Source organism: Anolis carolinensis, chromosome 6 (assembly GCF_035594765.1).
Source record: "Anolis carolinensis isolate JA03-04 chromosome 6, rAnoCar3.1.pri, whole genome shotgun sequence".
Classification (NCBI taxonomy): Eukaryota; Metazoa; Chordata; class Lepidosauria; order Squamata; family Dactyloidae; genus Anolis; species Anolis carolinensis.
The window spans coordinates 27,384,674-27,401,332 of NC_085846.1; the positions used below are offsets into that span (position 1 = coordinate 27,384,674).

The 16,659-nt window shown below is 41.2% G+C and overlaps 1 protein-coding gene across 1 annotated transcript; it reads right to left on the reverse strand.

The window, feature by feature from the left end:
* Nucleotides 1–512: 512 nt before the first annotated feature.
* LOC134292365 (uncharacterized) lies at nucleotides 513–16,237 on the reverse strand. The gene is made up of 2 exons (XM_062957018.1): nucleotides 10,235–16,237; nucleotides 513–2,234 (listed from the first exon to the last, which is right to left on the reverse strand). Exon 1 carries the CDS (start codon nucleotides 16,194–16,196, stop codon nucleotides 14,112–14,114), a length of 2,085 nt encoding a protein of 694 aa, XP_062813088.1. The 5' UTR covers nucleotides 16,197–16,237; the 3' UTR covers nucleotides 513–2,234; nucleotides 10,235–14,111.
* Between the last annotated feature and the right edge of the window lie 422 nt (nucleotides 16,238–16,659).

Below are 16,659 nucleotides of genomic sequence, written 5' to 3' on the forward strand. Positions count from 1 at the left end.
ATTGTTGGTGGCCAGGAATGAGGAAGGACATAAAGAATCATGTTGTTCAATGTGATGATTGTGCCAGAAATAAATCGAGAGGAGGGAAGCCAATGGGATTGTTACAAACAGTAGTGGAACCTACCAGACCTTGGGAATGTGTAGCTATGGACTTTGTAGGGGAACTGCCGGTCAGCAAAGGACATCGTTATATTTGGACAGTATTAGATTTATTTTCTAAACAGGCCCACTTTATACCACTGACGAAATTACCATCGGCAGAGAAACTAGCTGAGTTATACATAAATCATATTTACAAACTTCATGGATGTCCCACTAGAGTGGTCAGTGACAGAGGAGTTCAATTCACAGCAAGATTTTGGGAAAATTTTTTGGAAATGCTGGGAGCAGAAAGGAGTCTAAGTTCTGCTTTTCACCCCATGACAAACGGAGCAGTGGAACGTACTCAGCAGACACTTGGGCAGTTCCTTCGAATGTATTCTAACATGAGACAAAATGACTGGTCTAAGTGGTTGGCTTTTGCAGAACTAGCTTTTAATTCGACTATACATTCAGCAACAAATAAAACTCCCTTTGAAATAGTTTACGGGTATGAAGTACAACCTCTGCCCCAGTTGCCAAAATGGACAGAGAATGAGGAAACAGGGGCAGGGAAATGGAAAAATCAAATGCTAGAATGCTGGGGTCAAGTGACTGCATCCTTAAAGGAAGCACACAAAAAGTATAAAACATTCGCAGACAGAAAAAGGGTGGAAGGCGATAAATTGGAGAAAGGAGATCTAGTATGGTTAAGTACCCAAAACATCAAATTGGGGCTACCTTCGAAAAAATTGGGCCCTAAATATATTGAACCATTCAGAATACAGGGTGTTATCAACGAGGTGACTTTCCAGTTGGCATTGCCAAAAAGTTTAGGGAAAATTCACCCTGTGTTCCATCGTAGCTTACTGAAAAAGTATAGGGGTACTTTGGACAAAATGGACACATAGAATTATTGTTTGGTTTGTTTCAGATTTGTGATGAAAGAAGTACCGAAGAGGAGGACGAAGAAAAGGAGGGCATCATGTCATGGAACCCAGTTACAGGGCTGAATTACCAAGCCCTGAACTGGGAGTCATAACATAAACAATCCTAGAAGCACCTGGCAGAAGAAGATAGAATATGCCTGGGAACTTGGGGTTGAAAATATAAACAATTATAATTGGTCTAGTGTGTGAAAACGGTAGTAATGTGATATTGGGGGTGGGGATTGATGATGATATTTACGTGTGGTGTTACGTAGCATCAGAGGTGATAAAAATGATTGTATGTAAACATTAGGTCATTCTTGACTTTTCCAAAGTCATGTGTTCTTCAATAAAGATTGGATTTGAGAGCAGCTATCTCTGATCTGCGTTCAGACTGATCCTTTGAAGTGAGCAGGACAGAAATATATAAAAGCAATAAAACAAGTGAAGAATATAGTTCAGAAACAGACCTTTCAAAAGAGGTCAAATATAGTCCAAAAATGTATTGTCCAATAAATGATATTAGAGTTCAAAGTTTTAATCCACTTGACCGAAACACACACTCTTGCCAAACAATAGTGTGGGGAAATGTCAGAGTCTTAGAAGTCCAATGAAGCTTGACAACAAGGCTGGAAATAACTTGATTCTTGACTAGGTCCGTGACTAGAAACAAGGCAAAACGTGAAGCGTGGAACAGGGTCCGTGGTTAAACTGCAAGGCAAGGCAAGGCTCGAAAACTTGATCCGGAAAGCAAGGAACTGGGGTTACGAAGTCCACACACGATCTCTCTCCTGAAGCTGATCAATTGACTCCGCAAAGAATCTCTCGCGCCAAACCCCTATATTGGGTCTCGTTTTCCCGCCAACAATCTCTTTCCCTAGAGAACGAGAAGCGAAACCCACTCTGTCCAGATGCATTACTCCTTAGAATTTCCCAAGGGAAGCAGACCTAATCATCCAGTTGTTTGGCAGCGATTCTTAAGCTTCTCCGATTAGCTTCTCTAACTCCTCTGTCTCTAGAATAAGATTCCTTCCTGGGAAACAGAGGGGAGTACTGCCCAAGGCCTGGTTTACTGAATTCTTGAGGGCAAACATCAACATCCGGCAGGTGAAGGGACTCCGGCTCTTGTTGAACCGGCGAAAACCCCATGTTTTCCTCTTCATCTGCCACGATAGTACCAGGAACAGGACTACAAGGCCCATGAGGCATCACATCAGGTTACAAATGCTTTGTTTAATAAAATAAAATGTTACAAAGTTAGCATAAATTTCCAGTTCTCTTGCATTCAAAGGATACTAAACATAGTATTGCTTTCTCTCAAACTTTATGCTGCTCAGATCAGTTTGAACTAGAGATGGGGAAGCCTGGGGGGGGGATAGTTTTTTCCCCATTTTTTCTGACTTTTTTTCTGGAAAAGCGGGGGGAAAGTATGTAAAAACAAAAAGTCTCAGAAATCTTTCTTTAAGGTCTTCTTGTTATATAGTTTGAATACCGTGTCATAGATATATTATTTATCATTGGAAAAGAACATATTCTACACCCTTTTCAATTTCTCCAGGAAAATTGGCTTTGGAAAAAAAATGGGGATAAAACATGTTTTTCCCACAATTTTTCCTTTTCTTTTCCCCCTCAGGCCCTCCGATCTCTAGATTAAACTATCTGTACTGTTATGTTATTCTGCTGTGAAGATACATGAACCATGTATTTTATTCCCCTCCTTCTTAAAATAGCTCTTGAAAAAGTTTTTTTAAAAACCCCACATATCAGACTTTGCCTTCCAAGAAGCCAGCTGCAGGCCAAATCTATTTTTAATTTTTTAAAATTCTATTTTTAATCTTTAAGCTATGAGAGTGTGAAGGAGCACAAACTCACAACCAAACAAAAGTTGTTCCTATTGTATACCGTCAATTTATTTCCGATTTATGATGATCAAGGAGATTTGCCTTTGCCTCTATACCAAGCATGGGCAAACCTGGGCCCTCCAGGAGTTTTGGACTGCAACTCCCACAATTCCTAACAGCCTACTGGCTGTTAGGAATTGTGGGAGTTGAAGTCTAAAACACCTGGAGGGCCCAAGTTTGCCCATGCCTGTTCTATACTGATGTTAAAATGCAAATCGTATATACAATAGCCAGAGGGTATGGGGAAACTGTAAAACCAGGGGGTGTATGGGCTCTTCTGGAATTTCATTCACACAACCAACTTTACAAAATGAATATCACAAAAAGAACAGGAAAAATGTCTTAATCAAATGGCGTAAACATTTTAAGGGAGAGTTGCTTGTGAGAAGTAATACTTATGAAAGCACTTCCATTTAATCATCTGATACTCTTGCCACATCCTAGATCCAGTTTGTGCATGTGGCATTCATTTGGAACCTGTTGCAACACCTGATCTATTTAATGCAGTAATTTAATACTCCATTTAAAAAAAATGAGGAGAGAGGGCACCAGCTGCCTGAACAGGTGTGTTGGGTAACACAGCGCCCACATAAACATGGGTGTGACATGCTCAACAAAGCTGCTAACCAGGTTACAGTGGCAAAGAAGATGATGCTCTAAAACAAGAGACATCTACAAACCCTGGGGTCATTTAAGAAAGTGCAAGTGACTTCATACTGCCTGCCACACACCCTGTTTTCTCAGTTACTCTCTCCCACCTATTATTTAATTTGTTGCACTAAATTAAAACCCAGATCCCCCAACAAAAGAACCCAGCTCCCTCTCTTGTTCTCTTTCAGTGTCTCCATTCACCAGTCCAATCTCACAAACTGCTTCAAGCAACTGTTACAACTCTAAACCACTCCTTTGCCCTTGGCCATTCATCAAAATATGTGGAGGGTCATCCAGTAATCAACACTAGTCAAATGTATCCAAACAATCCAGTGTCAAATAATTAGACACTTTAATTACTGAAGAAAAATGCCAACCATTCATCCTGCCTGGATATGATACCCTCCCATTGGACATTTCTCTCTCAAGTTCCAGGTGGAGTTGCTAAACTGTATAGAATCCACATTGAACTGGATTATATGACAATGTAGACAATGTATTGTGGATTATCTGCCTTGATATTCAGGTATATATGACTGTGCGGAAGGGCCCTGAGTGGTGAAAATCAGGGAAAGGCATTTTGCTCATGCCCAGACTTGTTGAAGTGATGGTTGCTTAAAGCAATAGTTCTCAACCTATGGGTCCCCTGATGTTTTGGCCTTCAACTCCCAGAAATCCTAACAGCTGGTAAACTGGCTGGGATTTCTGGGAGCTGTAGGCCAAAACACCTGGGGATCCACAGGTTGAAAACCACTGGCTTAAAGGGTTCAATGGAAATATTTGAGTATAGGTTGGGAGGCTCGAATCATCTGAATGCACTAAACCCTGTATAATCTTGGAAGCTAAGCAGAGTTCAGTCTGGTTAGTACTTGAATGAGAAACTACCAAGGAATATCAGGCATTGTAGGCTATATATATGTCACAGAAAAGTAATGGCAACTGACAACTTGCATATCTCACTTTTGGGATTGCTTGTAGAACTTTTGCTGATTCTGCAGTAATCACACTTAATCCAGTACACCTTTGAGCTGCTGCAGCCCTCTTCCCCGCCCCCAACATGGCCATGTTGGTGGATATTGGGTAATGGAGGATAAACAACCTATTACGTTCCCATGGCTGGTTTCCAGCAATGCCACTGTCCTCAGGGGATCTAGGCATTCCCAGAGAGGACCTGTCACTATATACCCAGCTATAGAACACAGCTGAACACTTCTCTGCCACCTCCTGCTGTCCACTGGTTAATAAATAGCCTTGTTAGTAGAGCCGCAATAGCTAAAAGCAGGGGAGGCAGTAGGATGGATGAGAAGGAGATGTCATAATTCCACCTTCCTGAGCTAATAAATTATGGGGCTAAAGTGTGCTCAATTGTTTACCAAAGAGCCCTTGACATTGCTGCACAAAATGATCTTATGATCATAGCGCAAGCTAGAGCCACTCCATACCTGGCTAAATTTAAATGCAATGTGGGCATGAAAACCTACCTCTTTTTTACACATCCACTATATATTAGAAAACTTTTTACCCGGGCTAGATTCGAGCAACTCGACATTAAGTCCCAGCTAGGTAGACATCAGAATATCCCCTATACGAAGAGAACCTGTGGGTGCCGTGAGGTAGATTCAGAAGTGGCGGACTCAGAACACTTTTTCTTAAAATGCCTCTATTACAACAGGATTCGATCTTTCTATTTAGAGCTTCTGCTGGAGAACCACACTCATTTAGAGAATAAGGAGAAATTGCACATCCTTCTACAGGGTTCAGAAAAAAACCTCTATTTTAAAACTGACCCTCTTTACGCAAAAAGCACTGGTCATCTGCGAGAAGATGGAAGCTGAGAGCTGTGACATTAATGCCATTAACAAAATCCAAATTTAAAATTTACTATGGACAAGCTACTAGTTTCACTTACCCTTGCCCGCTCAAACCTTACCTTAAGGGAATATTTAATTTTAATCTTTTTGTCCATTTTTTGCACAACTACCTAGGCCTGTAGGCCGGGATGCTTCGTATCTATACATGGTTTTACTGGGTAAGTGTGTACGTTTTGTATGTTTCACATGTTTTGATATGGTCAAAATTGACTACTCAATAAAGAGTTGTTGTTGTTAATTCCACCTTTGCTGAATTTTATGGTACATCTTGTCCATATCCTTGTTCACCCAGGGAATTTTGAACATATTTTAGTTGTTTTAAGAGGTTATATTTGTTATGTTATTACTGAATTATAATTCAGCTTTGTTTTTCACTGTCCTGAAAGGTGATGATGTGTGTATATGTATGTGTAAGTGCATGCATGTGTGCTATTGGCCATGAACATATATACCAGCAAAGAATGTGATCAAGAATACTATCCTGCCATGCCCCTGAGCCTCCAGTGGCTATTATTCATCATAGAGGACCTCAGACTATAAACTTGATCCTACTTCTGGAGTGAAACTTCATTTAGAAGAGGAAACTGGTCATGTCCAAGATCTAAGGATGATTCATCCACAGGGCTTCCATCCTACCAAGAGTCAGATTCACCTTATTGAGTCTTGTTGAACTTCTCTTGCACAGGCACATCTTGTTCACATGTAACAGAACAATCACATTTGAATGATTATCCTACCAAATGATAACTGTACGCATTATCCAATGATACTACTCCCAATAGCTTTATAGGGACATTGAAGGGGGCAGGAGAGTACATTGTGACAGTCCATAGCTTAACTGCCAGGAGGACCTGTTGTCACCCAGTAGTTCTGAACTTGGTCCTCTGGATAGGAGCAGAACCACCAAAATATTATCTCTCTAGTTGTCAATACTCAAAATTATGGAGGACACAGTGGTCCAACGTAGGCTCTCTACATTTTAATCTAAATTTTATAGGAACTGTCTAAAGTTCTGAACCTAACTTAGCAATAAGGTTCAGCTCCTTGGAAGTTCAGACTAAACTCAGAGTGGGTTTACTATCCAACAGATATAAAATTCATGTACCTATACTACCTCAGTCATTAATACCAAAAACATCATGAGGCTGAAAAAGACTAATAGAACTACACTCCATCTTGCTGTTCCCAAGTCAGGTAATCTGTTGTTGGCCATCAGTGATTGAGTCAGTGCCCCAACCTGATCTCAGTCCAGATTGATCTGGTGTCTAGATAATTTCTTTCCTCCAATCTGCAATTAAATCACAACCAAACTCTCATTGCCCCAAAGGAGATATTTATCACCCATCTGGAATTCTTCAAAGCTGCAAAGTTATAAGCACACCACTACTGCTGCCATGTTTGTTACAGAACTACCGGTGATCTTCAAAATACAGCAACAAGCTCATCTTACAGGGTTGTTCTCAATATGATTAGCAAATGACTTAGATCCTATGATAAACAAACAATGGAAGGAAAGTCTTCTTTCTCCCCCGTCCCCCTTGATCTCATTTGTTTTTGAGAGATGGGATATCTACTAATACATTACACAAAATGGGTGCCTACTAGTACATTACACAAAGGGGGTATCTGATTATAGATTTAGACTTGGATCTTCAGTTAGTTCAATCAAAGAAGTTTGTAGAATGAAAATTTCCCATTCCATCTTCCAATGCATTATTACTATGTGCCCTAGAGTTGTTTCCATCTTATGGCAGTGCTAAGGCCAACCTATCATGTACTTTTCTTAACAAAATTTGTTCAAAGGCAGTTTGCCATTGCCTTTCTCTAAGGTTGAGAAAATGTATTTTGTCCAAGGCCATCATTTGAACCCTGGTCTACCAGATTCCTTGTCTAACACTCAAATCACATCAGCTCTCACTCTTCACTCTATACCTCATGCTATATTGTTCAGAAGATCTGCCAGACCTGCCTTGCCTTTTTGACAGTGATACATATTATTACATATTTCCCATTCTACAAAAGATAAGGTACAGTCTGAAGGGCATTACACAAAAGAAAACAAGGTGGGAAGGAAGAGCAGAAAAGTAAACCTAGGCATTAGATCATCAGTTACAAAGTTCAACAAGTCAGGGAACTGTATGTGAACAGAAGGGAAGGGCTGCTGCTACCTCTAAAGGCAGTAACCGGAAAAGGGCAGGGAGAAGCTTTCTGTTATTTTTTTCTGAGTATTCATAAGGAGAGAAGTATAAACAATGGTATAGTGAATTGATAGGTAAAAGTAAAGGTTTCCCTTGACGTTAAGTCCAGTCGTGTCCGACTCTGGGGAATGGTGCTCATCTCCATTTCTCAGCCAAAGAGCCGGCGTTGTCCATAGACACCTCCCAGATCACGTGGCCGGCATGACTGCATGGAGCACCATTACCTTCCCGCCGGAGCAGTACCTATTGATCTACTCACATTTGCATATTTTCGGACTGCTAGGTTGGCAGGAGCTGGGGCTAACAGCAGGCGCTCATTCCACTCCCAGGATTTGAACCTGGGACCTTTTGGTCCACTAGTTCAGCAGCTTAGCGCTTTAACACACTGTGCCACCAGTGAATGGATAATAGGACCTTTTATAGGCAGATCTGAAGTCAGCATCCGCCATTACATTTGCACCAATATGCAAGGGTTTCCCGATTTGCATTCAGTTAAATACGATCCTCATAATAGCATGGGATGTAGAATACATTGTCCTAACAACTTGTTCTTAAATGAGTAATAAAGCCCCATTACCTTTATAAAAGACCTGCTTTTGGAAGTGGTGAAAATGCCTACACTGATGTGGACCAACTGCTATGGCTAAAACAGCCACCTGGGTCTGACTATGGAGACAGTATATCAATGATCACAAAAACTGGGTGTGAGTCTAATGCCTATATTGGACACCTTATATATATAAATTTGTGTGTGTGTGTGTGTGTGTATATAGCAAATATTTTAGGTTTGGTGTGATCATCTTTCTGAGACCTGGTTCAAATTGAATTTGAAGAAAATCCCTTTTAATCATACTTATGTAGATCATGGCTGAGCAACTGTGGGAGATTAGAGTCACATTAGCTTTCTGGAGACTGTTGGGGCAAGTATATGCGAAGTGAAGCACTGTGCCTCAACAAGACCTTGGAGAACCTTATCTCTACTTCACTTGCTCCCACAAAAAAAAAAAATTGCCCCAGCATTTTTTTTGCTTTTCTTTCTGTCTGTCACTTTATGTCCTCAAATGTCCTTTAACGCACTGCTTCTCAAACTGTGAGTCTCAATGCCTTGGCTCAATGCTGGGGTCCTGAAAAATTTGACAACAATAAAAGTTTTCTGAATGCCACCTAGTGGCTGTTTTAGACATTTACACGAATCTATTCTGTAATGTTTACAGTAGACTCTGCAGAAGATGCTTCAGCCATACTTCATAAAAAGTAAAATTAGCAAGCCTTGCAAATGATGATTTGTTAGCAGTAAATGTTTGATTTTTATACCTATTTTCTATACCCAGAGACACAGAAACATTTTTCAGTCCAAAAGGGGTTGCGAGTTGAAAGGTTTAAGAAGCCCTGGTCTAAGGGATAGAAGGACATGTTTTTGGTTCTTACAGAACCCTCTAAAGGGCATTTTGAGGCAACTTTGTATTTTTAAAATAATTTTCTAAAATTTCATTTTGACATTAGGTGGTTCAGGAGGGCTCTAAACATGTTGCAAATGCCTTCCACACATCCTAGAGATAATTTCAGAGCAAACACCAGCCCTGGGGGGTCACTATATTGGGGTGGGTTATATTTTACCCACCCCAATATAGGTGGAAAAGCAGTGATATTTAAGTCTGAATATTCAGAATGATGTTTGAAAGGCAGATGAGATGCCTTGTCGCTGTTGTGTGTGTTTTTAAGACTTCGGCACAGATCAAATTGCAGCAGTTGTTATAGCATGAAAAATTAATCCCCCTGTAGCTGTCAGGTCAAAAGCCCGTGTGGTATACTGTTCTGAGCATTAGACAATGACTCAAGACCACGGTTTGAATCCCTTCTCAACCAAGTCACCTTCTTAGCCTCAGGGGAAGGCAAAAACAAAAACCCCTGTGAATAAATCTTATCAAAAAAACACATAGTGATGCGGTTGCCTTTGGGTCTCTATAAATCAGAAATGACTTGAATATGCACAACAACAAAGCTGTTTGATCTTTTCAAATCAGATTAACACAAAACACACTTCTAATTAATTGCAGAATCATTTGAGGAGTTCAAGTTGACTTAGTAGCTCATCAAATACCATTCACCTCAATGTTTCTCTTCAAATAAGCCAAAAATAAACTCTAAAAATATCTTATATCCTACTACAACCCCTGACTGTGGCTTGGCATGAGAACGAAATGTACTGCAGGGAAGTATATAGGTTGATGATGAAAGAACTCCCTTGATGAGCCTCGCCTCCTAATTGATTCTGCAGACACCAGCATAGCACTGTTGCCACCCGCCGCAGCTTGGCCCCCCACCTACCCAAGGCAAGGCCTATATAATATATAAGGCTGAGATCTTATATCATTTCAGAAAAGCACAAATATTAACTGCTATTTTTGGACTACAGCAGGGATCCTCATACTTTTTTCACCGAGGCCGGTTCATAGCCCCTTAGACTATTGGGAGCTGGAATTTAGTTTGAAAAAAAATGAACAAATTCCTATGCACACTGCACATATCTTATTTGTAAGTACAAAAAAAAGAACAAACAATACAATAATAAAAATGAAGAACAATTTAAACCAACATAAACTTACCAGTATTTCAATAGGACGTGTGGGCCTGGTTTTGGCTGATGAGACAGTCAAGTTAATTAGGATTGTTGCTTTTGTGTTCTTTCAAATTAGGGTGACCCTACATCAAAAGTTTAGGGTGTAGCCCTGGTAAATTACCTTGGAGGACCACATCCAGCCCTTAGGCCTTAGTTTGCAGATCCCTAGACAACATGGTTCATATACTAATATATACTATTTGGACAGCATAATGTATGAGGATGGGAGGAATACATTAAAAATCAGTGAAGCGTATAGCTTTCACTTCAGTGCAATGCACAATGCACATGATACCAAGGCAGTACACACTGACATGCCACTCTAGGACTGTCATTCTATTACTGACTTGTGCATGTATACATCGCACTACACACAGTGGTCAAATTATTCAACACAACGCAACACACTATTCTGCTGAGTTGTGCATACAGCAACACTACATATTATGGCGGTACATTGTACAGTAGCATCCAATCACTGACATGCATTGTGTAATAGTAACTCTAAATGAGGGTTGTGTAGTGCTGGCAAAGCACATATCTGCATGTGGATATTTACACTAGTCTCAAGCCAATTATGGGCAATTGAATTACTGTACATCTGCCATACTGTGCTGCTGCCACCACCAGCTGGATGCATCCATTATGCACTGTTCAAAAGAAGTAATTCCACATGCATGGTGCAATTTATTCCTGTGTATATCACTAACAAGATTCTGGCCTATAATTCGATTAGCTGACATGGACTACAGGGAAAAGCTGGAGGAGTCTAGGAGTTATAGTAGCAATCCAAAGAAGCACTCTCTCCAAACTCTGCTTTAGGGGGTACAGAACAGGCTCTCAGGCTTCATCTACACTGCCATATAATGCATATTCAAAATGCATTATATGAATCTATACACTGACCATATAATGCAGTTTCAAACTGCATTATATAAGAACATAGATGGGGCCCGAGACACACAGACCTCTGTTTTCCAACAGAAGGGAATGGATAGAGGACTAAGAAGAACTGCCATTGTTACACCCCAGGATCTGTCACTTGAGGCATTTGAGTCACTTCTCTCTCATGGAATGGCTGGCCCTGATCTCAAGAACTGTAGATGTTCTCAAATGAATAGAAAGTGATTACCGGTAATTCTCATTTTGGGAACTGGGGAGAATGGAGAAAATTCTTTGGCACTTGTGAACAAAAGACCAATATCTGTCTACCTACTTACTTATGTACTTACTATACCGTGAGCCATTCAATCTCTTCATACAATGCCTGTCTTTGAATGCACCAATTGACCAAGAACAATTAAGGCTAACTCTTGAACGATCAATGAATCAGGTCACCTTCCCTGTTTGACAGGGCAGCCCACACTGTTTTTGCAAGATGGGAGGAAGCTGTGAAACAGGTTTGTCTGGCAGAAAAGGTAAGAGTTTGGGTGTAATTCACAGATTAGAGAGATTTTCAGGGAGGTTCTGCTTATAAGTATTTAAAATTTAGGTAAAGGTAAAAGTTTTCCCCTGACATTAAGTCTAGTTGTGTCAGACTCTGGGGGTTGGTGCTCATCTCCATTTCTAAACCAAAGAGCTGGCGTTGTCAGTAGATACCTCCGGCATGGCTGCATGGAGTGTTGTTACCTTCCCGTGGAGCAGTACCTATTGATCTACTGGGCTAACAGCAGCTATGGTGTTTAACCCGAAGCAATTCTTCATGCCAGTAATGCTGTATGCTGCTTCTCTTGCCCTCTCCAGATAAGCTTGTCCACAAACATACACACAGATTGAACAAGTTGTTTTTACCTAAAATGAAGATCTGTATTGAAAAGACAGCCTTGTTGATAAGGTATTTAAAAAAGAGCACATCGATATTAATTTTGGATGAAAACATTCAAAATCCCCTGGTTGTAAAGATTATGGTAACTGTAGCCCAAAAGAGTAATTTTCCCAACTTCTGTTCAGAAATGTGTTTCTTCAGAGCACTTTACTTTAAAATGGTCTGTTTGTCCCTGTTGACTGCAGAAAGCAACACGAAAGGTAACTTAATCTGAATTTCTCAATAGGGTTGCAAAATAGCTTTGCAAACCATGCGGTAATTTATTTACTAATCTTACTGATCTTATTGATACAATTGTAGTCAGGTAATCCAGGGTGAGAAGGCTTTCATGCTGTTTTAAGTTTGAATCCCGATGGCCAGCTGCCAAAGCCAACCACAAAACAATGCTTTAGAAACATAGGCAGAGAGTTGACATGCCTCTACTCCTAACATTAACCGTTAACTTTATGGACTACAGTTCGTCGACTCTCCCAGCCAGTATGGTCACTAGTTATGCTGGTTGGAGAATTCATTTTTAAAAGTAATGATACTGGCTGACCAAAACTCACCAAATATATGCATTCAAAGCACTACTGGATTCTTTGCATGGCAAAAATATTAATCAAGTGCTGTATTATATGCAGTATGCCCTAAAATGGAAGAATATTGATCTCTCAACAAAAGCAGAATGGACTTGGATTTTTTTAAAAAAAATTGAACCATTTTATTTACTAGCTTAGGTACCTGGGATTGTCCAAGTTATTTGAAAAAAGTCATTTTTTTACTTGTACAAAATGCACAAGGTTGTGGATTAACTACAACTGGAATCAAGCCAGGTTAACCCTGAGAAACTCCATCAGTATTTAAAGTTTGCTATGTTGGGCAAGTTTGCACTAGATGCATCATGGGGTTCAGTGTACTCTTTGGCTGCAGGATAAACTACAACTCCTACTATGGTGAGTCAGTCCCCTCAAACCCTTCCAGGTCCACCATTGCTGGAGGTCACAGTTTCCCTGGTTGTGGGTGAACTACAACTCCCAGAAAGGAAGGTTAGTTCCACACCAAACTCCTCCAGTAATCAAATTTTAGTATATCAGGTATGTGTGTCAAGTTTGGTCCAGATCCACCGGTGTTTGGGTTCACAGTGCTCTCTGGATGTAGATGAACTACAACTCCGCAACCCCCCCCCCCCCCCCCAAATCAAGGTGAATTTCCCCCAGAGACCTCCAGTATTTTTTCCTGGTCATTAGAGCTTTCTGTGCCAAGTTTGGTCCAATTCCATCTTTAGTGGAGTTCACAGTGCTCTTACATTTCAGGTGAACTATAAATCCCAGTACCTACAACTCCAAAATGTCCAGGCCAATTTCCCTCATAACCCACCAGTAGTCCAATTTGGGCATACATGCCAAATTTGGTCCAGATCCATCATTGTTTGGGTTCATAGTGTGCTCTAGATGTAGGTGAACTACAACTCCTATATATCCCTCCAAAGACCTCCACTATTTTTGTTGGTTGTGCCAAGTTTGGTCCAGGTCTATCATTGGAGCACTCTTGGATTGCAAGTGAACTATATATCCCAGTACCTACAACTCCTATAAATCATAGTGAATTCCCCACAAACCCCTCCAGTATGTTCAGTTGCTGATCAATTCCTCTGTTTGCTGTGTGCCATAGAAAAGAATAACAAAGGGTTATGGGAGAAGCAGTGGGCAGGGTCATGCAAATTCCACACCAATGGAGAGAGAAAGGAACACTGGGATGCCTGTGGTGGAGGAAAACCAGAAAATCTAGGACGAAATTGTCCTCGTATGAAATCCTTCACTTGGGTGGTGAGCAGTATGGTGTTTGGAGGGTTGTTGTATGTCTTTCGGGCTGTGTGGCCATGTTCCAGAAGCATTCTCTCCTGACGTTTCGCCCACATCTATGGCAGGCATCCTCAGAGGTTGTGAGGTATGGAGAAAACTAAGCAAAGAGGTAAATATATATCTGTGGAAAGTCTAGGGTGAGAGAGGTCAGTGTGAATGTGTGTAGTTAATCACTTTAATTAGCATTGAAAAGCTTATCTGCTGTCTTCTTCCTGCCTCTGGGGCATCCTTTGTTTAGAGTCGTTAACTGCCCTAGGTTGATTCATGTCTGGAAGTCCTCTGTTTTCAGAGTATTGCTTTTTATTTACTGTTCTGATTCTTGAGTTTTGTAATACTGGTAGCCAGATTTTGTTCATTTTCATGGTTTCTTCCTTTCTGTTGAAGTTGTCCACATGCTTGTGGATTTCAATGGCTTCTCTGTGTAGTCTGACATGATAGTTGTTAGAATGGTCCAGCATTTTTGTGTTCTCAAATAGTATTCTGTGTCCAGGCTGGTTCATCAAATGCTCTGCTATGGCTGATTTCTCTGGTTGAATTAGTCTGCAGTGCCTTTCATGTTCTTTGACTCTTGTTTGGGCGCTGCGTTTGGTGGTCCCTATGTAGACTTGTCCACAGCTGCATGGTATCCGGTAGACTCCTGCAGAAGAGAGAGGATCCCTCTTGTCCTTCGCTGACCGTAGCATTTGTTGGATTTTCTTCGTGGGTTTGTAGATAGTTTGTAGGTTGTGCTTCTTCATCAGCTTCCCTATGCGGTCAGTAGTTCCCTTGATGTATGGTAAGGACACCTTTCCTCTGGGTGGATCTTTGTCTTGACTCTCATGGCTTGTTCTTGGCCTTGCAGCTCTTCTGATGTCTGTGGTGGAGTATCCATTGGCCTGTAGAGCCCAGTTTAGGTGGTTGAGTTCACCTTGGAGGAGGTGAGGTTCGCAGATTCTTTGTGCACGGTCTGTCAGGGCTTTGATTGTGCTCCTTTTTTGACTTGGGTGATGATTGGAGTTTTTATGAAGGTATCTATCTGTGTGTGTAGGTTTTCTGTAAACTGTGTGGCCCAATTGTTGATTGGGTTTGCGGATGACCAGAACATCTAGAAATGGCAGTTTTCCTTCCTTTTCTTTTTCCATGGTGAATTGGATGTTTGGGTGGATGCTGTTAAGATGGTCCAGGAACTTGCTGAGTTCTTCCTCTCCATGGCTCCAAATTGTGAAGGTGTCATCTACGTATCTGAACCAAACAGTTGGCTTTTTTGGTGCTGTTTCTAGGGCCTGTTTTTCAAAGTATTCCATATAGAAATTTGCTACTACTGGGCTGAGAGGGCTCCCCATGGCCACTCCATCCTTCTGTTCATAGAATCCAGTGTCCCACTGAAAGTAGCTAGTGGTGAGGCAATGGTGAAACAGGGCTGTGATGTCTTCTGGGAAGTTTTGTTTGATTAGTGTGAGGGTGTCAGCTACTGGGACTTTGGTAAAAAGGGACACCACATCAAAGCTGATCAGGATGTCCTTGGTGCTTAGATTGAGGTTGCTGATCTTTTCTATAAAGTGTGTAGAGTCCTTGATATAATGTGCAGTGAGCCCAATGTGGGTTTGTAGCTGTGTAGCCAGAAATTTTGCCAGGTTGTAAGTCGGCGATCCAATGGCACTTACAATGGGTCTGAGTGGGATGGAGTCCTTGTGGATTTTGGGGAGTCCGTAAAGCCTGGGTGGGAGGGCTTCTGATTTGCACAGCTGTTGGCGTATGTCAAAGTTAATGGAGGAGTTCTTGATTAGAGTGTTCGTTTTTCTGGTGATTTTGTTAGTGGGGTCTTGTTTCAGTTTCTTGTAAATTGTGGGATCTAGAAGTTGTCTGATTTTTTCTTTGTATTGTTTTGTTTCCATGATTACTGTGGCATTCCCCTTGTCAGCTGGAAGAATGATGATTTCAGGATCTGAGTTGAGATCTTTGATGGCCTGTCTTTCTTTTCTCGTTATGTTGCTGGGGGGGAGTTTTGCATTTCTCAGGATCCTTGCTGTTTCAATTCTTACCTCCTCTGCTTCTTCCTCAGGGAGCTGGTAAATTGCTGATTCAACATTGGCAATGATGTTTTCTACTGGGATCCTGGTGGTGGTGACTGCAAAATTTCCTCCTTTTTCTAGAATGGATACTTGGTCTTCAGTGAGTTGTCTGTCTGTCAGGTTGATGATGGTCCGTGATTTATCCAGTTCTGGCTTTGGCTGTTGCTTACGGCATTTGTCAAATTTTTGTTTTTGTCTCTTGGTGTGGAGAACCATGTCTTTCTCCATTTTCTTGTAGGTAAGGCTGTCTATTTATTTATTTAGTATGGTGTTTATGGGGGACATTGGAAGGGCTCTTGGACATATTCATGGCGCTCACTATAACCTACAATGTCATTGGAGGGAGGGCCATTGTTGTCTCCTGGGTACTGGTAGTTATTGCTGTTTGTAGAGGCGGGAGCCTGTCTGTGTAAGTGGACACCCCTGCCACATACACACATACAGATTTTCACTTCTATTATGTGTACTAGCTTGGAGACCTGTGGTGCCCGTGTTATTTGAAAAGGGCATTTGTCGGCTGGGTTCAGGGCTTTCTGGATAAGGGTGAACTACAACTGCCATATGCCAAGGTCGATCATCCCCAAACCCTATCTGTATGCACAATTGTCCATATTGGGTCTGTGTGCCAAGTTTGGTGCAGATCCGACATTGGCTGGGTTCTGTGCTCTGTGGATAAGGGTGAACTACAACT